Source organism: Triticum urartu, chromosome 7A (genome assembly GCF_056163025.1).
Source record: "Triticum urartu cultivar PI428250 chromosome 7A, HENAU_Tu73, whole genome shotgun sequence".
Classification (NCBI taxonomy): Eukaryota; Viridiplantae; Streptophyta; class Magnoliopsida; order Poales; family Poaceae; genus Triticum; species Triticum urartu.
In genome coordinates this window covers 684,508,793-684,532,470 of record NC_141879.1, presented here as the reverse complement: position 1 = coordinate 684,532,470, position 23,678 = coordinate 684,508,793, and the positions used below count along the sequence as shown (strand labels likewise).

General features: G+C 45.0%; 1 protein-coding gene and 1 pseudogene across 1 annotated transcript; one reads left to right on the top strand and one right to left on the bottom strand.

Annotated features, from left to right (window-relative positions):
- Positions 1-14,989: 14,989 nt before the first annotated feature.
- Positions 14,990-16,155, bottom strand: LOC147961488 (F-box protein At1g31080-like; annotated as a pseudogene).
- A 4,617-nt stretch (positions 16,156-20,772) lies between these two features.
- Positions 20,773-22,209, top strand: LOC125520396 (putative disease resistance RPP13-like protein 1). Its single transcript, XM_048685317.2, has one exon. The coding sequence runs from the start codon at positions 20,773-20,775 to the stop codon at positions 22,207-22,209; it is 1,437 nt and encodes a 478-aa protein (XP_048541274.2).
- The last annotated feature ends 1,469 nt before the right edge of the window (positions 22,210-23,678 follow it).

Below are 23,678 nucleotides of genomic sequence, written 5' to 3'. Positions count from 1 at the left end.
GTCCAATTCCGACCAGGGGGAGGAGGCGTGCAGCCCACCTCTGGCTGCCCCTCTCTCTCTCCACTAAGGCCCATATGGCCCATTACTTCTCCCGGGGGGGTTCCGGTAACCCTCCGGCTCTCCGGTTTTCTCCGAAATCACCCGGAACACTTCCGGTGTCCGAATATAGCCGTTCAATGTATCAATCTTTATGTCTCGACCATTTCGAGACTCCTCGTCATGTCCGTGATCACATCCGGGACTCCGAACTAACTTCGGTACGTCAAAACTCATAAACTCATAATATAACTGTCATCGAAACCTTAAGCGTGCGGACCCTATGGGTTCGAGAACAATGTAGACATGACCGAGACACGTCTCCGGTCAATAACCAATAGCGGAACCTGGATGCTCATATTGGCTCCTACATATTCTACGAAGATCTTTATCGGTCAGACCGCATAACAACATACGTTGTTCCCTTTGTCATCGGTATGTTACTTGCCCGAGATTCGATCGTCGGTATCCTATACCTAGTTCAATATCGTTACCGGCAAGTCTCTTTACTTGTTTCGTAATCCATCATCCCACAACTAACTCATTAGTCGCAATTCTTGCAAGGCTTATGTGATGTGCATTACCAAGAGGGCCCAGAGATACCTCTCCGACAATCGGAGTGACAAATCCTAATCTCGAAATACGCCAACCCAACATGTACCTTTGGAGACACCTGTAGAGCTCCTTTATAATCACCCAGTTACGTTGTGACGTTTGGTAGCACACAAAGTGTTCCTCCAGCAAACAGGAGTTGCATAATCTCAGTCATAGGAACATGTATAAGTCATGAAGAAAGCAATAGCAACATACTAAACGATCGGGTGCTAAGATAATGGAATGGGTCATGTCAATCAGATCATTCAACTAATGATGTGATCCTGTTAATCAAATGACAACTCTTTGTCCATGGTTAGGAAACATAACCATCTTTGATTAACAAGCTAGTCTAGTAGAGGCATACTAGTGACACTCTGTTTGTCTATGTATTCACACATGTATTATGTTTCCGGTTAATACAATTCTAGCATGAATAATAAACTTTTATCATGATATATAAGGAAATAAATAATAACTTTATTATTGCCTCTAGGGCATATTTCCTTCAGTCTCCCACTTGCACTAGAGTCAATAATCTAGATTACACAGTAATGATTCTAACACCCATGGAGCCTTGGTGCTGATCATGTTTTGCTCGTGGAAGAGGCTTAGTCAACGGGTCTGCTACATTCAGATCCGTATGTATCTTGCAAATCTCTATGTCTCCCACCTGGACTAGATCCCGGATGGAATTGAAGCGTCTCTTTATGTGCTTGGTTCTCTTGTGAAATCTGGATTCCTTTGCCAAGGCAATTGCGCCAGTATTGTCACAAAAGATTTTCATTGGACCCGATGCACTAGGTATGACACCTAGATCGGATATGAACTCCTTCATCCAGACTCCTTCATTCGCTGCTTCCGAAGCATCTATGTATTCCGCTTCACACGTAGATCCCGCCACGACACTCTGTTTAGAACTGCACCAACTGACAGCTCCACCGTTTAATGTAAACACGTATCCGGTTTGCGATTTAGAATCGTCCGGATCAGTGTCAAAGCTTGCATCAACGTAACCGTTTACGATGAGCTCTTTGTCACCTCCATACACGAGAAACATATGCTTAGTTCTTTTCAGGTACTTCAGGATGTTCTTGACCGCTGTCCAATGATCCACTCCTGGATTACTTTGGTACCTCCCTGCTAGACTTATAGCAAGGCACACATCAGGTCTGGTACACAGCATTGCATACATGATAGAGCCTATGGCTGAAGCATAGGGAACATCTTTCATTTTCTCTCTATCTTCTGCAGTGGTCGGGCATTGAGTCTGACTCAACTTCACACCTTGTAACACAAGCAAGAACCCTTTCTTTGCTTGATCCATTTTGAACTTTTTCAAAATCTTGTCAAGGTATGTGCTTTGTGAATGTCCAATTAAGCGTCTTGATCTATCTCTATAGATCTTTATGCCTAATATGTAAGCAGCTTCACCGAGGTCTTTCATTGAAAAACTCTTATTCAAGTATCCCTTTATGCTATCCAGAAATTCTATATCATTTCCAATCAGTAATATGTCATCCACATATAATATCAGAAATGCTACAGAGCTCCCACTCACTTTCTTGTAAATACAGGCTTCTCCAAAGGTCTGTATAAAACCAAATGCTTTGATCACACTATCAAAGCGTTTATTCCAACTCCGAGAAGCTTGCACCAGTCCATAAATGGATCGCTGGAGCTTGCACACTTTGTTAGCTCCCTTTGGATCGACAAAACCTTCCGGTTGCATCATATACAACTCTTCTTCCAAAAATCCATTCAGGAATGCAGTTTTGACATCCATCTGCCAAATTTCATAATCATAAAATGCGGCAATTGCTAACATGATTCGGACAGACTTAAGCATCGCTACGGGTGAGAAGGTCTCATCGTAGTCAACCCCTTGAACTTGTCGAAAACCTTTTGCGACAAGTTGAGCTTTGTAGACAGTAATATTACCGTCAGCGTCAGTCTTCTTCTTGAAGATCCATTTATTCTTAATTGCTTGCCGATCATCGGGCAAGTCAACCAAAGTCCATACTTTGTTCTCATACATGGATCCCATCTCAGATTTCATGGCTTCAAGCCATTTTTCGGAATCTGGGCTCACCATCGCTTCTTCATAGTTCGTAGGTTCATCATGATCTAGTAGCATGACTTCCAGAACAGGATTACCGTACCACTCTGGCGCGGATCTTACTCTGGTTGATCTACGAGGTTCAGTAGTATCTTGTTCTGAAGTTTCATGATCATTATCATTAGCTTCCTCACTAATTGGTGTAGGTGTCGCAGAAACAGGTTTCTGTGATGTACCACTTTCCAATAAGGGAGCAGGTACAGTTACCTCGTCAAGTTCTACTTTCCTCCCACTCACTTCTTTCGAGAGAAACTCCTTCTCTAGAAAGGATCCATTCTTAGCAACGAATGTCTTGCCTTCGGATCTGTGATAGAAGGTATACCCAACAGTCTCCTTTGGGTATCCTATGAAGACACATTTCTCCGATTTGGATTCGAGCTTATCAGGTTGAAGCTTTTTCACATAAGCATCGCAGCCCCAAACTTTAAGAAACGACAACTTTGGTTTCTTGCCAAACCATAGTTCATAAGGTGTCGTCTCAACGGATTTTGATGGTGCCCTATTTAACGTGAATGCGGTCGTCTCTAAAGCATAACCCCAAAATGATAGCGGTAAATTTGTAAGAGACATCATAGATCGCACCATATCAAGTAAAGTACGATTACGATGTTCGGACACACCATTACGCTGAGGTGTTCCAGGTAGCATGAGTTGCGAAACTATTCCGCATTGTTTCAGATGTAGACCAAACTCGTAACTCAAATATTCTCCTCCACGATAAAATCGCAGAAACTTTATTTCTTGTTACGATGATTTTCAATTTCACTCTGAAATTCTTTAAACTTTTCAAATGTTTCAGACTTATGCTTCATTAAGTAGATACACCCATATCTGCTTAAATCATCTGTGAAGGTGAGAAAATAACGATATCCGCCACGAGCCTCAACATTCATCGGACCACATACATCTGTATGTATGATTTCCAACAAATCTGTTGCTCTCTCCATTGTATCGGAGAACGGTGTTTTAGTCATCTTGCCCATGAGGCACGGTTCGCAAGTACCAAGTGATTCATAATCAAGAGGTTCCAAAAGTCCATCGGTATGGAGTTTCTTCATGCGCTTTACACCGATATGACCTAAACGGCAGTGCCACAAATAAGTTGCACTATCACTATCAACTCTGCATCTTTTGGCTTCAACATTATGAATATGTGTGTTACTACTATCGAGATTCATCAAAAATAGACCACTCTTCAAAGGTGCATGACCATAAAAGATATTACTCATATAAATAGAACAACCATTATTCTCTGATTTAAATGAATAACCGTCTTGCATTAAACAAGATCCAGATATAATGTTCATGCTCAACGCTGGCACCAAATAACAATTATTTAGGTCTAATATTAATCCCGAAGGTAGATGTAGAGGTAGCGTGCCGACCGCGATCACATCGACTTTAGAACCATTTCCCACGCGCATCGTCACCTCGTCCTTTGCCAGTATTCGCTTAATCCGTGGTCCCTGTTTCGAGTTGCAAATATTAGCAACAGAACCAGTATCAAATACCCAGGTGCTACTGCGAGCTCTAGTAAGGTACACATCAATATCATGTATATCACATATACCTTTGTTCACCTTGCCATCCTTCTTATCCGCCAAATACTTGGGGTAGTTCCGCTTCCAGTGACCAGTCTGCTTGCAGTAGAAGCACTCAGTTTCAGGCTTAGGTCCAGACTTGGGTTTCTTCTCCTGATCAGCAACTTGCTTGCTTTTCTTCTTGAAGTTCCCCTTCTTCTTTCCTTTGCCCTTTTTCTTGAAACTAGTGGTCTTGTTGACCATCAACACTTGATGCTCCTTCTTGATTTCTACCTCTGCAGCTTTCAGCATTGCGAAGAGCTCGGGAATAATCTTATTCATCCCTTGCATATTATAGTTCATCACAAAGCTCTTGTAGCTTGGTGGCAGTGATTGGAGAATTCTGTCAATGACGCAATAATTTGGAAGATTGACTCCCATCTGAATCAAGTGATTATTATACCCAGACATTTTGAGTATATGCTCACTGACAGAACTGTTCTCCTCCATCTTGCAGCTATAGAACTTATTGGAGACTTCATATCTCTCAATCCGGGCATTTGCTTGAAATATTAACTTCAACTCCTGGAACATCTCATATGCTCCATGACGTTCAAAACGTTGTTGAAGTCCCGATTCTAAGCCGTAAAGCATGGCACACTGAACTATCGAGTAGTCATCAGCTTTGCTCTGCCAGATGTTCATAACATCTGGTGTTGCTCCAGCAGCAGGCCTGGCACCCAGCAGTGCTTCCAGGACGTAATTCTTCTGTGCAGCAATGAGGATAATCCTCAAGTTACGGACCCAGTCCGTGTAATTGCTACCATCATCTTTCAACTTTGCTTTCTCAAGGAACGCATTAAAATTTAACGGAACAACAGCACGGGCCATTTATCTACAATTACCATAAACAAGCAAGATACTATCAGGGACTAAGTTCATGATAAATTTAAGTTCAATTTAATCATATTACTCAAGAACTCCCACTTAGATAGACATCCCTCTAATCATCTAAGTGATCACGTGATCCAAATCAACTAAACCATAACCGATCATCACGTGAAATGGAGTAGTCTTCAATGGTGAACATCGCTATGTTGATCATATCTACTATACAATTCACACTCGATCTTTTGATCTCAGTGTTCCGAGGCCATATCTGCATATGCTAGGCTCGTCAAGTTTAACCTGAGTATTCTGCGTGTGCAAAACTGGCTTGCACCCGTTGTAGATGGACGTAGAGCTTATCACACCCGATCATCACGTGGTGTCTGGGCACGACGAACTTTGGCAACGGTGCATACTCAGGGAGAACACTTTTATCTTGAAATTTAGTGAGAGATCATCTTATAATGCTACCGTCAAACAAAGCAAGATAAGATGCATAAAAGATAAACATCACATGCAATCAATATAAGTGATATGATATGGCCATCATCATCTTGTGCTTGTGATCTCCATCCTCGAAGCACCGTTGTGATCACCATCGTCACCGGCGCGACACCTTGATCTCCATCGTAGCATCGTTGTCGTCTCGCCAATCTTACGCTTCTACGACTATCGCTACCGCTTAGTGATAAAGTAAAGCATTACAGGGCGATTGCATTGAATACAATAAAGCGACAACCATATGGCTCCTGCCAGTTGCCGATAACTCGGTTACAAAACATGATCATCTCATACAATAAAATTTAGCATCATGTCTTGACCATATCACATCACAACATGCCCTGCAAAAACAAGTTAGACGTCCTCTACTTTGTTGTTGCAAGTTTTACGTGGCTGCTACGGGCTTAAGCAAGAACCAATCTTACCTACGCATCAAAACCACAACGATAGTTTGTCAAGTTAGTGCTGTTTTAACCTTCGCAAGGACCGGGCGTAGCCACACTTGGTTCAACTAAAGTTGGAGAAACTGTCACCCGCAAGCCACCTATGTGCAAAGCACGTCGGGAGAACCGGTCTCGCGTAAGCGTACGCGTAATGTCGGTCCGGGCCGCTTCGTCCAACAATACCGCCGAACCAAAGTATGACATGCTGGTAAGCAGTATGACTTATATCGCCCACAACTCACTTGTGTTCTACTCGTGCATATAACATCAACATATAAAACCTAGGCTCGGATGCCACTGTTGGGGAACGTAGTAATTTCAAAATTTTCCTACGCACACGCAAGATCATGGTGATGCATAGCAACGAGAGGGGAGAGTATGATCTACGTACCCTTGTAGATCGACAACAGAAGCATTTGGTTGATGTAGTCGTACGTCTCCACGGCCCGACTGATCAAGCACCGAAACTACGACACCTCCGAGTTCTAGCACACGTTCAGCTTGATGACGATCCCCGGACACTGATCCAGCAAAGTGTCGGGGAAGAGTTCCATCAGCACAACGGCATGGTGACGATCTTCATGTACTACCGTCGCAGGGCTTCGCCTAAGCACCGCTACAATATTATCGAGGACTATGGTGGAAGGGGGCACCGCACACGGCTAAGAATATGATCATGTGGATCAACTTGTGTCTAGGGGTGCCCCCTTGCCCCCGTATATAAAGGAGCAAGGGGAGGAGGCCGGCCGGCCCCTATAGGCGCGCCAGGAGGAGTCCTCCTCCTAGTAGGAGTAGGACTCCTACTAGGAGGGGGAAAGAAGTGGGGAGGGAGAGGGAAAGGGGGGGGCACCGCCCCCCTCTCCTAGTCCAATTCGGACCAGGGGGGAGGAGGCACGCAGCCCACCTCTGGCTGCCCCTCTCTCTCTCCACTAAGGCCCATATGGCCCATTACTTCTCCCGGGGGGGTTCCGGTAACCCTCCGGCTCTCCGGTTTTCTCCGAAATCACCCGGAACACTTCCGGTGTCCAAATATAGCCGTCCAATATATCAATATTTATTTCTCAACCATTTTGAGACTCCTCGTCATGTCCGTGATCACATCCGGGACTCCGAACTAACTTCGGTACATCAAATCTCATAAACTCATAATATAACTGTCATCGAAACCTTAAGTGTGCGGACCCTACGGGTTTGAGAACAATGTAGACATGACCGAGACACGTCTCCGGTCAATAACCAATAGCGGAACCTGGATGCTCATATTGGCTCCTACATATTCTACGAAGATCTTTATCGGTCAGACCGCATAACAACATACGTTGTTCCCTTTGTCATCGGTATGTTACTTTCCCGAGATTCGATCGTCGGTATCCTATACCTAGTTCAATCTCGTTACCGGCAATTCTCTTTACTTGTTCCGTAATCCATCATCCCGCAACTAACTCATTGGTCGCAATGCTTGCAAGGCTTATGTGATGTGCATTACCAAGAGGGCCCAGAGATACCTCTTCGACAATCGGAGTGACAAATCCTAATCTCGAAATACGCCAACCCAACATGTACCTTTGGAGACACTTGTAGAGCTCCTTTATAATCACCCAGTTACGTTGTGACATTTGGTAGCACACAAAGTGTTCCTCCGGCAAACGGGAGTTGCATAATCTCATAGTCATAGGAACATGTATAAGTCATGAAGAAAGCAATAGCAACATACTAAACGATCGGGTGCTAAGCTAATGGAATGGGTCATGTCAATCAGATCATTCAACTAATGATGTGATCCTGTTAATCAAATGACAACTCTTTGTCCATGGTTTGGAAACATAACCATCTTTGATTAACAAGCTAGTCTAGTAGAGGCATACTAGTGACACCCTGTTTGTCTATGCATTCACACATGTATTATGTTTCCGGTTAATACAATTCTAGCATGAATAATAAACTTTTATCATGATATATAAGGAAATAAATAATAACTTTATTATTGCCTCTAGGGCATATTTCCTTCACTCAATACCTCGTTCAATCTCTTTACCGGAAAGTCTCTTTACTCGTTCCGTAATACATCATCTCGCAACTAACTCATTAGTTGCAATGCTTGCAAGGCTTATGTGATGTGCATTACCGAGAGGGCCCAGAGATACCTCTCCGACAATCAGAGTGACAAATCATAATCTCGAAATACGCCAACCCAACAAGTACCTTCGGAGACACCTGTAGAGCACCTTTATAATCACCCAGTTACGTTGTGACGTTTGGTAGCACACAAAGTGTTCCTCCGGTAAACGGGACTTGCATAATCTCATAGTCATAGGAACATGTATAAGTCATGAAGAAAGCAATAGCAACAAACTAAACAATCAAGTGCTAAGCTAACAGAATGGGTCAAGTCAATCACATCATTCTCCTAATGATGTGATCCCGTTAATCAAATGACAACTGATGTCTATGGTTAGGAAACATAACCATCTTTGATCAACGAGCTAGTCAAGTAGAGGCATACTAGTGACACTCTGTTTGTCTATGTATTCACACATGTATTATGTTTCCGGTTAATACAATTCTAGCATGAATAATAAACATTTATCATGATATAAGAAAATAAATAATAACTTTATTATTGCCTCTAGGGCATATTTCCTTCACCTTGTACCTTGGATGTGAGGTGTTTTCTTCAGTCTTCACTCTGTACACCCACTTGTTCTTGAGTGCTTTCTTGCCCTTTGGCAGTTTCACCAACTCAAAGGTATCATTCTCATACAGGGAATTCATCTCACCCTGCATGGCTTCTGACCATTCTTCCTTGTTCTCATCAGACATTGCCTCCTCATAGCATGAGGGCTCACCTACATCTGTCATCAATACATATTGATGTGGTGGATATTTAGAAGAAGGAATGTGACTTCTTTCACTTCTTCTTTGCTGCTGCACTGGTGGTGAATCAGGTGGATTTTCATTGGCATCATCATTACCAACTTCATCATCATCATCATCACTTGATGGCCGCTCGCCACTTTGACTTGTACTGCCTTGATCAGTTGCATCTCCACTGTCTTCAGTGTCATCATCTCCCCCATGATTGTCATGCACGAGAGGAGGACGGATTGGATCCATGTCAACCTGAGGTGTGTTGGTCATTGGCTTCTCTGGTTTCCCAATATCTTTTATTGTTTCATCTTCAATGAACACCACATCTCGGCTTCTCACAATCTTCCTATTTACTGGATCCCACAACCTGTAGCCAAACTCTTCACTTGGTTGGCTGAGGTAGATGCACTATTTTGTCTTACTATCAAGCTTGGATCTCTCGTCCCTTGGAACATGTACAAATGCCCTGCAACCAAAGACCTTCAAGTGCTTGTATGATACCTCCTTCCCTGACCAAACTCTCTGAGGAATATCACCTGCAATAGGAACTGAGGGAGATAGGTTAACCACATACATAGCATTCATCAATGCTTCAGCCCAAAATGAATTTGGTAAATGAGCATGAGAGAGCATAGCTGTGACCCTCTCTGTGAGTGTCCTGTTCATTCTCTCTGCAAGACCATTGAGCTGAGGTGTCTTTGGTGGACTCTTCTCAAGCCTGATGCCAACATTTCAACAATACCTCTCAAAAGGACCTCTATATTCACCACCGTTGTCTGATCTCACGCACTTCAATTTCCTGCCAGTTTCTCTTTCAACCTTGGCATGGAACTCCTTGAAGGCTTCAAGCGTCTGGTATTTGTGTTTCAGCACATACACAAAAACATTTCTGGAATGGTCATCAATAAAAGTCACAAAGTATAATACTCCAGCATGAGATTTTTCAGTCATGGAGCAAACATCAGTGTGCACAATATCAAGAACATTTTGTGCATGATGTGGAGGGAGTGTACAAAATGCAGCCCTATGTTGTTTGCCAGCAAAACAATGTGCATAGGATTTCAAGGATATACCTTTCAACTCAGGGAGGTACTCCATGCGAGCAAGAGCGTGCATGCCCTTCTCACTCATATGCCCAAGCCTATTGTGCCACAATTCAACCGAAGTGCCTTTTTCAACAATGTTCAACACCTCATTGCACAACTTGGTTTTAGTCACATAGAGATTACCTTGCTTACTTCCTCGAGCCACAATCAAAGAGCCTTTGGTGAGCTTCCACTTTCCTTCACCAAAATAACTAGGATGTTTGATATCATCAAGCTTTCCCACTGACAACAAATTCAGCCTTATGTCGGGAACATGCCTTATATCATCAAGCACCAATCTGCAACCTGTGTTTGTTTCAATGCATATAGAGCCCTTGCCAATAATTGCTGACGAACTGCTATTTCCCATCCTCACTTGGCCAGCAACACCACTAGTGTAAGATGTGAAATACTCCTTGTGTGATGTGATGTGGAAGGACGCACCTGAATCCACAACCCAACTCATGGCATCATCACGAACAGCACTATAGCAATCTTCATCTTCAATGACTAGATAGTCCTCATCTGTTGCGGTCATGGCTGAACTGCTCTCAGCCTTTTGCTCGGTTTTCTTTGTGAGTTTCCCCTCTACAAGCTCTCTTTTATACTTTCTGCACTCGCTCTTTATGTGTCCCGGATTGCCACAATGAAAGCAAGTAATATCTTTTCTCTGTTTTGACTTTGATCTCCCCCTGGGTTTGCTTTTGCCTTGCTGAAATCTTGTATTGCTGCGTCCACGGTTCTCATTCTTCCCATGGGTTTTAGCCACATACGCATCAGAAGAAGAGGCATCACCCTTTTCCTTCTTTCTGGCTTCTTCATTCAGCATATTGTTCTTCACCATCTTCAAAGTCAGCTTCCCATCCGGAGCTGAATTGCTAAGTGACACAACAAGTGTGTTCCAACTATCAGGCATGGAACTCAGCAGCAACAATGCTTGCACCTCATCCTCAAAGTTGATCTTCATGGCTGAAAGTTGATTTATAGGGCATTGGAAGACATTTAAGTGCTCAATCACACTTGTGCCATCTCGGTACTCAAGCTTTGCAAGTCTTTTGATCACCGAGGCCTTGTTCATTGATGTCTTCCTCTCATATATAGACTCCAACTTCTGCCACATCTCATAAGTATTTATGTCATTTGCAACATGGTGGAAAATATTGTGATTGATGTACAACCAAATCATACCTACTGCCTTTCTGTGCAACACTCTCCATTCTTCTTCCGTGACACCCGTGGGTATCTCGTCTTTCACAATTGTCTCATACAAATCCTTGCAATAAAGGATGTCTTCCATCACGGGCTTCCATAATGAGTAATTGGAAGAATCAAGTTTTATCATGCCACTTGTAGTAGCGCTTTCTTCCAAAGCCATTGTGAGCAGCACTTCCAGCAACAATCAAGCAACTGGGATTTGCAACCTTCTAAGCAACCAAGGCTCTGATGCCACTCTGCTGGGAATTAGCACACAAATACACTTGTGGTTAACTGATAACTGTAGCGGAAACAAGTAATCTCAGCACCACATCAGGTACTAATTCAAGGATCGTTGCTTAGCACGGAAGGAAACATATGCAGCAACATATATGGAGGCAAAAAATGTTACTCAGCAGGCAAGACACTCCTTAGCCTAGTATCTTGTGGTAGGAGTAAGTTTCTGGACAGCACCAAGCATCAACAAAGAGACACACGATTTTTACGTGGAAACCCCCTTAACTTGAGGGGGAAAACCACGGGCCGAAGCCACCCAAATCCTCTTCCACTATTATCAAATGTGGGATACAACAAGTTCTTCTCTAGAAAGAACTAGAGGATCTCATACAACAAGATTTCTGAATCTTGGATGAACACAACAAGATTTGGGGCTCAAGAACTAGGGATTGGAACAATCTTACCAAAGATGGTGGAACTGAAGCTTGAAGGAGACAAGATAGTGTATCTGGACCATCACAACCTTGGGAAGGTGCTCCCTTGATCTTCCTTCAATCTTCCTCTTCTTCCCTTATTCTCTTGGTTTTCTCTCTTCTTCTCTCTTGGAGGATGAACTTATTTTCGTCACACTTGGTGGTGGATGCTGGATAGAGGGTAAAAGCATCCCCATCCACACATGTGCAAAGTTCAAAATGACCCTAGGTCATAACCCTAATGGGTAGTGGGCTTATGCACCTCTTTGGGCTGCCTAAAAGGCCTCAAATGGTCATCTCCTCACAGCCCAAATGAGGAGGATATCTCAACATAGAGGATGTACGACATCACATGTCACATGAATATATCATTGACTTGCATTTGTGCAATTTCGTGGCATGAATGATTCATGGCAACATTCCATGATAGAATGCACGATGGCACGATGTGTGGGCGCTGATTGACCTAGAGCTCGTTGAACATATGCTTTCTACAAAGGATCCTAGAAGAGTCGTGACTCTTTTGGACTTTGTCGTGCAGCTCTCATGGCTTGGGCCTGAGCGCACCTAGCGTTGATTCTGGGCTGCATGACGCACCGGTTGACCATTAGATTCAAGGTGGGACCCGCTTCCTTCTTTCTTTCTTGTGATTAACACCACATCCTTTTTCCTTGCAGGGTCTTTTTTTCAAAAGACTTCCAATCTATTCATCTTCAATCATGACAACACAATAAGAAAAATTACATCCAAAATCGTAGACCATCTAGCGATGACTACAAGCACTAAAGCGAGCCGAAGACGCGCCGCCATCATTGCCCCTCTCTCGCCAGAGCCAAGCACACCTTGTTATAGTAGACAGTCGGGAATTCGCCGTGTTAAGGCCTCATAGGACTAACGCACCTCAACAACACAACCGTCGTCATGAAGAGAAGTTTAGATCGGAAGGATCCAACCTGAAGACACAAGAACAAAGACGAGCAAAGACCGGATCTGAGTAGATCCACCAAAGACAACCACTGGCCGAATCTCGTGAGATTCGCCGGTGACACACCTCCACATGCCGTGCAACGATGCTAGACGCACCACCGAAACGGGGCTAGGCAAGGAGAACCTTATTCCATATTTAAGAAGCTGCCGTCGTCTCGTCTTTCTGAGCAAGACATAAACCAAAAAAAAACTTAAAGAAGCACCTAAAACCGAAGCCCTCCCACCAGTAAGGGCCGGGATCCACCGCACACCCATGACCATAAGGCCACAGGAGACGTGGCAAATCAATGACATTGCCGACGGGAGGCAGAAACCCTAACCGTCTTTCCATGGACAAGAGACAACAGATTCGTTTGTAGCTTTCCTCCTTCTTTCTTTCTTGTGGTTAGGAAATCATGCATGGGGTGCATCCGTGCATGCATGATCCTTCAGCATACATGGCTGTACGTAGGTACTTGTACATGTAATATGCACACGTACACAGTACATACACAAATGTAGTTATTTGATTTCCGGTCGCATCTTAACTCGTGGTTTGAATAGATCTTCTGTATATCTCTGAAATGTATCTGCTTATAATTCTTGTCTTGTAGAGGCCATGTAATTTAATTCTTGTCATGTAGAAATATTCTGCAGTTACATATAAAATAAAAATAGGTGAAATATTTTTGTTCTGGAAAACAAAATAAATTATTGAATAGAAATCACCTGACAAATTTGCATAATTGTAATATTTTTGGCCGTATATGTGGAGGCCATGTCCACATCATTGGTGTTGGCCGACTGCCTTGGCCGCACAGGCGGCAAGGTGGCGGCGAGTGAAGGCTGCTAGACGCGGGGCCGCGGGGTTGCCCGTCCGGATCCGGCGCCTTCGTCTCCAACGCTCGCGGGTCCCTTTTTAGATCCGGTTGTCCCAGGCTGCCGGGGCCATGTTTGAAGCTCGGGCTGGGGGTGGTGTGGTGCCATAAGACAACCATGCCGGTTGTGGGTATCATCCCCTACCTATAGGCGCGGGTGAAAGACTAAATCCTTTTGGATTGGGCGGCAGCGACCCCAACGGCATGGTTCAGGAAGGTTCCAAAGCGCTATATGTCACGTCTCATGCGCGGGAAGGAAATTTGAGAGTTCATTTTCAGCACAACAGTTTTCTGAAGAAACGCACTAGTCACCACGCCAGCCCATGGGCTAGTCCAGTTTGAATGTACTCTCAGCGCCACAACTAAGTATTGGAGGCAAGTATGATTATCATTTCCCCAGCGTCATTTTTCTGTACCATGTCGCACAAAAAAACACCTTTTCTGGTCCAGACATTAGTTACAACACTCACATGCGGAGTTTTGGCTCTAGGGAGAACAATAAATTAAAATTAAATAGTAAGTAAAATTTTAAAATTCTGAGTTTTTGTATAGATCTTCATGTTGGTGTAACAAGCTCGGTTGCCTATTTTCATGTGAAACTGGATAACAGTGCTTCACCTGTGAAAAAAGCAAAATTAAATGTAATATTTGGAGGCGACATTTGTCGTTCGACTTTTTTTTTTCTGCACATGTGAAAATGCGTAAGTTTTCCCCATAAAAATTTATGAGCAGCATTTGGGTGTGACAACGAACACATCTCTTTTTATTCAAAAAAGTTTTAACCTTGGCAAAATACATTTTGGGATACTTCCTAGAGCCAAAAGCAATATCCACTATAATTACCGCTGGGATTGACATATCTTTTAGAGTGTCAAAAATGTCAAACTTAGGGGTAAAAGCTGGAACTTACCCTATCTTTTATGCTGGTTAGAACTTGATTTTAAAGTCCTTTTGTGTAGATAATACCATAAGAAAGATTAAACATGTCAAAGTGGTATATAATCGAATGAATTAAATTATCACAGTGTGACTAGCTCAAGCCTCAATCCGTACCTAGCTAGCACGGTTGCCTGGGTGGGCATATGACAACAACAATGGACAATAAAGGGATGAATCTCCATTGTATATTTACATGGAAAAGATGCAGGATGTTTGTTTGACATATCTAATGCTCTAAGGAAAGACTTTCAGCTAAAATAGGAAGATGATACAGGGCACTGGAACTCGGCCGAAAGAAAACCCTCTAGATGCAAACTGCCAAATCCGATACCGGAGATATGGTCATGACCGGGTAGTTCTTCCGTTACATTTCTGGATGTCCCATGACGGCGGTCATAGATATGTAGTTCAGGTGGTTCGCCTTTCTCCCTGTTGTAGAAGAGCAGCTTGGAACCATCATCTAATAAAATCCTTAAAGGCATCATCTGACGACGGTCTATTTCGGATGAAGGGTATTGTGTATGCCTTGACCCACTTACTCTTATGATGATCTTTTAGGAGCCATATGTTTGTATATCCAGAGTGACGAACCTCGGGCTCAACCATGCACAAGGAACCATTGAGCTCGCCTAATCTGATATTCAGCCGTCCAAGTTTCACCTTGGGTGGGCCTTTGATCCCGCACTTCCACTCCTCGCTCTCGAGGTCAAAGCAGAGCAGGCTGCTCTCCTCGTCAGGTAGCGCCACCGGCAAGAAATGGAGCATGCCGTTGACCGCTGCAGTGTAGTTGTCATGACTGGAGCCGTCGAAACGGAATGGGGGACATTTCCTCCGCCTCCACCCGTCATCATCATCTCCTACCGTGAAGACCTCGCAGTGGTGGAACCCGAGACGCACCATCTTGTAAGCGCCGGACGGGACGGCGCGGCCGTAGCCCCAGGCTCTGTCGCTTTTCAGGTGGGTGACGGGCATCTTCATGGTGCCGAGGTCGATCACCCCGGCGAGGTTGTCGTGCTGGGAAAAGCCGGTTGTGACTTGTGACACACACGAAGCCATCGGGACTCGTGGACACCGGTATCCAACGCCTGTTCATGCCACCGATCACCCTGACAACGCTGCCGTCCATATCAACCAGCCGTAATGATATGTCATGGTCGGAGCCGACGACGAGGAGCGGCTCGGGCAGGCGGCCCTTCTGCGCGGTGGTAATGAAGACGGGGTCGGATATGCGGTCACGGCACTCCCTCGACACGCATCGGAACCGGCACATGGACTTGGCCGGGACCCTAGAGAGGATGTCGAAGATGACGTCGCTCGGCAAGGTGGCCGGCGGCGTCTTGCTCCATGGAATCTGAAACAGCAGATCGCGTGCCTGTTGAAGACGGCGTCGCAACGCCGAGAGCGTGATCCCCATCTGATATGGCTCGAGATTTTGATATCTCAGCAGGCGATTCACCGCTGATTCCAAGATCCGGCTTCCTCGGAAGACGGCTCGCACCCTCGGGACACAAGCCCGAGATTGGCCGTGAATATAGATCACCGGAGAAGATTGCTGATCTTCCTTACGCCGCTTCTGCCATCGGCTGATCCATACAGAGGTTGAATCTGTAAGCAGACGGACCCGAGATCTGGATGGACTCGGACGTCGTGCTTCAAGTCTCCGTATTGGCGTCGATCGGGGGGTTTAGGACGGGGAGTTCAGCGGCGCTAGATGCGCAATCAACCAGATGCGACCGAAATCGAGATGGATTCGGGGATGTGCGCACGCAGGCTAATCGGGGGAGAGGATTGTCAGGACTCTGACTGAACTCGCTAGTACTGTCGAAACCCAACACTTCGTCAGTTAAGCCACGGTGCAGCTGTATCAGCAAGGATGGAATGGACGGTCAGGATCCAGGCGGACAAGTGACCTGATACAGTTTTGGTTCACTGTTTACTTTCATTTTCGTTTTCACAGCTCTACATTAAGTGATTTTAGCAAAAGAGTTTTAGAAAGTTTTCATAGAAAACCGGCTTTATTACTAATAATTTAGGTAGAAATAAGCTTATACAAATTGTTCTTGGATAAAAAAAAGTAAAACACGCTAAGAAAATTCTTTGTTTGCTAGCTTCATCCGTCAGACCTTCATGTACCCGTTTCCTGCTTATCATCCCCATCGCGACCTCGCCTCCACGCCTCCACGGAAGAGATGGCAACGGGCCAAGAACAATAGTAGGCAACTTCTTTTTTTTAACACAATACAGACGCAAGCGCTCATACATACATGCATACACTCATCCCTATGTACGCACACATACACCTTACCCGTATGAGCATCCCCAAGAGACTGAGCCAGCATATCATCTTAAGATTTACAAGTCATTGTAGGCGTCTCGTCGTTGACGGGAACGTCTCCTCCCACTGAAAACGCATCGCCGAAAATCCTGAAATAAATCCAGGAATAATGCGAGCATCAGGACTTGAACCCTAGTGAGCTGGGGATACCACTGTCCCTCTAACCATCCAACCACAGGTTGGTTCGCAGTAGACAACCTCGTTGTTGGCCTCGTCTTGCCGCTCTTATCTTCCCCGTCAGCTCCCGTACAATCTCTGTCTGGGGAGCTCGACATCGGTAACCATCTTCTTCTTAATCAATGAATGGCAACGAAGAAAAAATTTTAAAAGAAGGTTAAACTCCGCCACTATATCAATGGATGCATGCAGTCATCTTTATTAATTATTCCACGACTGACAAGACTTAATTATTCCATGAAGGTCTTATAAGAACATACATCAACCCATCCGAAGCCACCACTCACACCTATAAACTTGATAACGTCGAGTGCTCTCACTCCCCATATCTATAACCGATGTTGTCACCGATCCATCCACACAACATACCGGAACCAACAACCGGTGCAGCAGACCTAAAGCGTACACCACATGGACACATTTTAAAAGCCGCCATCATCATCGAACCACTGTCCCATCTTCAAGAGAGAGATCTGCATCATCCTTGCCAGTCCAGCCATCCGTCGATGCCACCACGACGTCCAACGACTCCACCGCCATGCGCTCGTCCATCCCAATGCGGAGACTCTGGAAGATCTATCGTGCGTAGCACCTGCCGACCAGGCATGACACAGCGTAGCACCTGTCGGCCAGGCATGACTTGACATCTACATTGAAGCTTCGTTCAAGACGAAGCCACTCCGCCTCTTGCCTCTGTCTTCCAGCGCTGCTCCTCAAACGATGCTCCCAAGAAAGAAACGACAGCATAGTGCCACCATCGTCCGATCTGGAACACAAGATCATAGGGTTTCCCCCAGAGCAGCATGAGTGAGTCGACAGTAGTTACACGACCATGCCTTCATCAAGGTAATGGTGCAGAATGCCGCCATCGCTTGCCGTCAGCTCGGTTTTCACCGACAACTATGTCTCCCCAATTCGCAGCCAAGACTAGATGACGGATCTCGAGATCTGACCATCCAGCCTCTGGCCGGCCACCACCGATGGAGAAGATGGCCACCACCACCAGCTGCACCGGCCAGAACAGATCTGACCGGAGGTGCTGCCGAGCAGTCCACCAGGCCCTCGAATGCCGCCGATCCAAAGCCAGATGACGCGCCACCGCAACATAGACCGCATCGTGCCGCCGCCCGAACCAGGCCAGCCGCCGCATGCACGGAGGTGGAGGGGGGGGGGGGGGGGAGGGGGGGAGCCTTATATTTTTAAGACAGATAAATGACAATGTATGTGGCCTTGCCTTTCTGCTTGGTGGACCATAGTTAAGCACGGTTCATGCACGCCATTCACTTGTACAGGTGGCCCTAATTAACTTCTTCTTTTTTATTAGGTTTCTGTGTTAGGTCATAAACATAGGATCACGTCGACATCATACCCCCTCATCCTAGTGTACGGAGTACGGAGTACCTGCTCACTCATGCACCAAACCTTCACTCATTGGTAGTAATCCATCAATTAACAAATTTCAACCAATCCAGATCATCCGAGGACGGCACCAGAGCTGACGACATGATATCGTTCGTCGAAGTTTAGTTAAGACGGCGACAAATTAAGCTACCAACTCCGGAGGCTACTATAATTTATGTACCGGACACTACTAGTATAATTTAGAAGCCACCAAAATATTGGATCTTTATAGAACCAACCATTTGTTGCATATAATATCCTGGTCTAACCTAGCAAGTTGATCAGTTTCTTAATGAGGTATTGCATGTGAGCCACTACGCCAGTCTAGTATATATCCGAGAGGTACAACTCTAGCCTGCTGATTTCTTACAAAAACTAGCTAGTAATTAGTTCTGTTGTTTAGTCCTATCAGTTCTAGTGCTGTTGTCTCTACCGGTGTCTAGGATGTCAAGTTAGAGTAGATTTACCCATCTCAAAAAAGAAAGTTAGAGTAGATTTATCGAAAATTCAAATTTGATTCCTCAATCTAAGAATAAATGTATTCTGTAATACGGGAGCTTAGGTGCTCCCATGATACGGGCTTTTGGGCCATCGGATGTCAGATCCAATGGCGTATGAGAAGCTGCTGTAGTTGTTGTACTTGTGCGCGTTTTTCAGATTCTATGAGGGCTTTTTCGCAAAAATGTCCATCATCTCACAGGAACTGTTAGATTTGAGATCCAACGCCTGAGGTCGCACGGGAGCACCTAAGCTTAGGTGCTCCCGGAGCACCAGATATTTTCCCATAAATATAGCATGAGGTCTAACGGATTTAGTTGTGCACAAGGATTCAAACTTCTCTCACGAAAAGGGCAAAAGAAGCACCCCACTGCCTAAAACTTGAAACATGACTTCCCTGATAACAAAGCACCTACACACAAGGCAATAGATAACTTGATAACCCGCATTCGGATTGCGCCAGAGCTAATCCAGACCAGATTACGTAAAGAAATTAGCACATAGCTGCTACATTTTTCTCCACTCTCTGCTTGACCTGTCTTTTGCTAGAAAGGACGACCAAAGATGATGATAATAAGGACAACACAGCCATGATGAATTGTACACGAAATAAAACCACGACACTTATTTTGGATCGAAGAAAGTAGGTCGCAACACCTCCGTCGCCACCTCCTCCTCTCACCTGACCAGCTGCTTTGTTTGCGAGATTTTGACCCACGGTGTCCTCTGAAACAATATTATTGCACTACTAAAGTATGGAGTTGTGATTCTCATCATCACTGAGTAAGGTAAAAGGGTGCATAGCGTTATCATGCCAATGAATTTTGTTCATTTGAAAAACCTCAAATAATTTCCACCGTCAAACTTTGGTACTGCAGAGGTTTGGGCATATTCAACGCAGTCCTCTAGAAGCTCCAGTGTATAGCGGATGGTTAAAGCGTGCGGAGAATGTCAAGAGAGGTCAGGGTAGACCGAATTTGACATGAGAGGAGTCTGTCAAGAGATACCTGAATGATTGGAGTATCACCAAAGAACTAGCTATGGACAAGGGTGCGTGAAAGTTTTCTATCCATGTGCCAGAGTCATGAGTTGGTCGTGAGATCTTATGGATTTCATCTCTAGCCTACCCCAACTTATTTGGGACTAAAGGCTTTGTTGTTGTTGTAAACTTTGGTACTGCAGAGTGCACAAATACCAGATGCTGTGTGAAATATAAAACGAGTCCAATGGAAGACAAATGCAAGGATAATTACAGCGTACATGTTTGTCATGGAACAATATTAATTCGAACCTACCTAGTACTACTGATGAAGATATTGAAAATACAAGTCACTGTTTTCATGTTGCTCGGACAGTTGGCTTGTCGTTCTCATGTTTAGGTTAGGACTGCAACTTCTGTATTCCATGGGCCATTATGCCAATATACCGTACAACTACAGGTAGTTTATAAGTATACAATGTTAGCAGCCGTCCGTCACCCACCCTTTAAATCGTGCAAGTCAATAGCTTGGAGACTTTGCAAAGTATCTCTGTGAAACTTGGCAGAGTCTAGTCAATTTGTCCAGACTCAATAGAGACCAACCAGCAGCAGCTTCCCTCATCGACTGTGTGGTTGCTGTCATGGAGGCTTCCATATCTGCAGTTACAGGTGAATTGGTGAGTCGTTTCATCTCCTTCCTGATGAACAAGTACCACTCCTTGAGCCATGCACAATCAGAGAAGATGGTGGACAGATTGCAGCACCTCCTGATGAGAGTCAGCATCGTCGTCGAGGAAGCGGATGGGCGGTACATAACCAACTCTGGGATGATATTGCAGCTCAAGATGCTCTCAGATGCCATGTACAGAGGACACCGCACGCTGGACACCTTGAGGTACCAAACACTCCAAGATAGTGCCGACTCATCTAGCAGCAGCTTGCATTTATCCATTCCTTCCAAGCGTTCTCGAACAAAAACTGAGAATGATGACAAGGCCATGCGCCTCGAGTCAGAAGGTGCCTTGGAAAGCTTAGAAATTGCAGTTGCTAATATGGTGGAATTTGTTGTGCTCTTGGGTGGATGCGAGCGCATGTCTCGTAGGCCATATGATATTTATCTTTACACCAACAACTTCATCTTCAGCCGACATGCTGAAAAGCAAAAGCTCTTGAGATTCTTGTTGGAGCACAACGACTCTCCTGGTGATCATGCACCGGCAGTTCTTCCGATCATAGGTGGTGGTGGAGTTGGGAAGAAGACATTGGTTGCTCATGTTTGTGGCGACGAACAGGTTCGCTCACGCTTCTCCTCTATTTTGCACTTGAACGGAGACAACCTATTGCCGATACTTGACCATGGAAGGACCATGTTTGGGATGATGCTGGTCGTTATTGAGTTTGCTTCTGATGTAGTTGACGATGACTGGGAAAAATTTCACTCATTTCTCATAAGAATGAGCAGAGGAAGCAAAATCATCATCATAAGTAAACTCAAAAGATTAGCCAGGTTTGGATCAGTGCAACCTATTTTCCTAAGTGTTCTATCTTATGACGAGTTGAGGTACCTCTTCAAGACACTGGCATTCGGGAGTGTAGACCCTGCCGAACATCCACAGCTAGTACAAATAGCAGACGAGTTTACCAGGGAGTTGCATAGTGTCCGAGGTTCACTTGTTGAAATAAATGTGTTCGCAGATGCATTGAGAAGGAATCATCATGCTCAGTTTTGGCGTTGCATATTGGATAAAGGGATGAAAATGGTTAAAAGAAACCTGTCAAGCTATGGTTTGCATCCAAACAAGCTTATAGAACAAGGCCGTCCAGTGGACATAACGAACCTTGCTTTGCATCCGCTTAGCTTGCTACCTTACACACTCAAGGAGGATTCACCAAGTGTGACACTGGGGGACCTTCTGGCAGATCCTAGTGTTAGACCGGAAGGAGACTTCACTCTAATTGCCTGGAAATCAAGGATACCCCCTCATAGATCATATCTTCATTGTGTTACAAGTCGTGCTCAGGATGTACATGAAGGTGGTGCCTTGCCAGCGAGGAAGCGACGAGGACTGCCAATCTGATTCTGTTTCTGAACTCTTTGTAATAGATCTCTCGTTGTATTTTCATTAATAAAACATTACAGATGGATGTGTTCATGTGGCTTTGTAGTTAAACGGATGTGTTCATGTATACCATTGAAGTAAATGTATGTATTACAGATCTCAATTAGCATACCTTGAACTTGTATGTTTTTCTAATCAGATACAACAATCCACATGCTCTTTCTTAAATTACGGACAACGTCATTTGAAGTGGCAGTGGCTGTAGCTTGTTTCGGTGAGGTGGCTTGTTATTGAAACAAAAATAATTGAACCAACGAGAAAGAGGTATACATATCATCACCATGAACATTGCATTTTGCAGCTGATACCAAAGTAGATCGTATTTCATATAAGCTTGAAATCAACCAACCAACAACTCCATATATGTGCAACTCCATGGTTCGAACCATTCCATCCAATCAGTAGTGCCATACATAAAGGAAAGATGAAGCTCTGTGACGTGTTGTACCAGCTGTTGCGCTGATGTGGATGCCACAGAAACTTAGATCTGATCAGACTACAGTCGTAGTCAGGATACGATTAGATCAAGAAGTCTGCTAGGCGCCAAGATCTACCCAAATCAGAAGAAAAAAAAAAGAAAACATGTGCAAAATTTCTTACATCAAAACACGTGTGAATTCGATTTACGGGGAATCGGTTTTGGCGAGGTGTTTTTTTTGAACGAAGACACTAAAAGCGTCCGGCTTTAAATTAGTAAAGTCACCAAGGCTACATCCACAAAGTTCAGAGTCTTACAAACCGAAGAAGTAACGCAACAGCAGACACGAGAGGCATCAAGGTAGTAGGGTACACCATATATCATAAACTCAGCCCTGGTCCTACTCCCCTCTACGGCCAATACTCCAAAAGGTGAGACCATCTACGGAGGATGACGCGCGATCGTTAAGGTACTTCTGATCTTCTCCATGGTCTCCTGCATCTTCTCATCATCGCGTTGCTTCCCCAACGGTGTCTACATCTGAGGTCTCCAGGTTCTTATCGGCGAGGCGGAGCTTGGTGCTTTCCATGGATGACATGTCACCCAGCTTGGCCTTGGCCCGAGCGCTTGGGCGCCCGCGGCGCCACCGGGGTCGCCTTGGATCTCTTGGCCTTGGCTCCAGTCCCGGCGCCACCAGAGCCGCACCCAGCTCACCACGCAGTTCCGACGCGGACTCCGGGAGCCGCCTCCTTGGCCGCCGGCTTTCACCCAGCCGTGTTCTTGGGCAGCCTGCCCGACCCACTCGAGCCGCGACGGCTGGAAGCAGGAATCAGGGCAAACCCTTCGTTCAGGACGCATCCAGAGTCAGCACCAATTGCCATTGGGGAGGAAGGGAAGAGAGCTCCCCCCTCCTGGGCCCTTGGTGACTCCACCAACATAGGATCAGAGATCAGCTCCGGAATCTGCAGCGCCAAGTTAGAACCATACTCGTCGAAAGCACCAACCAGCG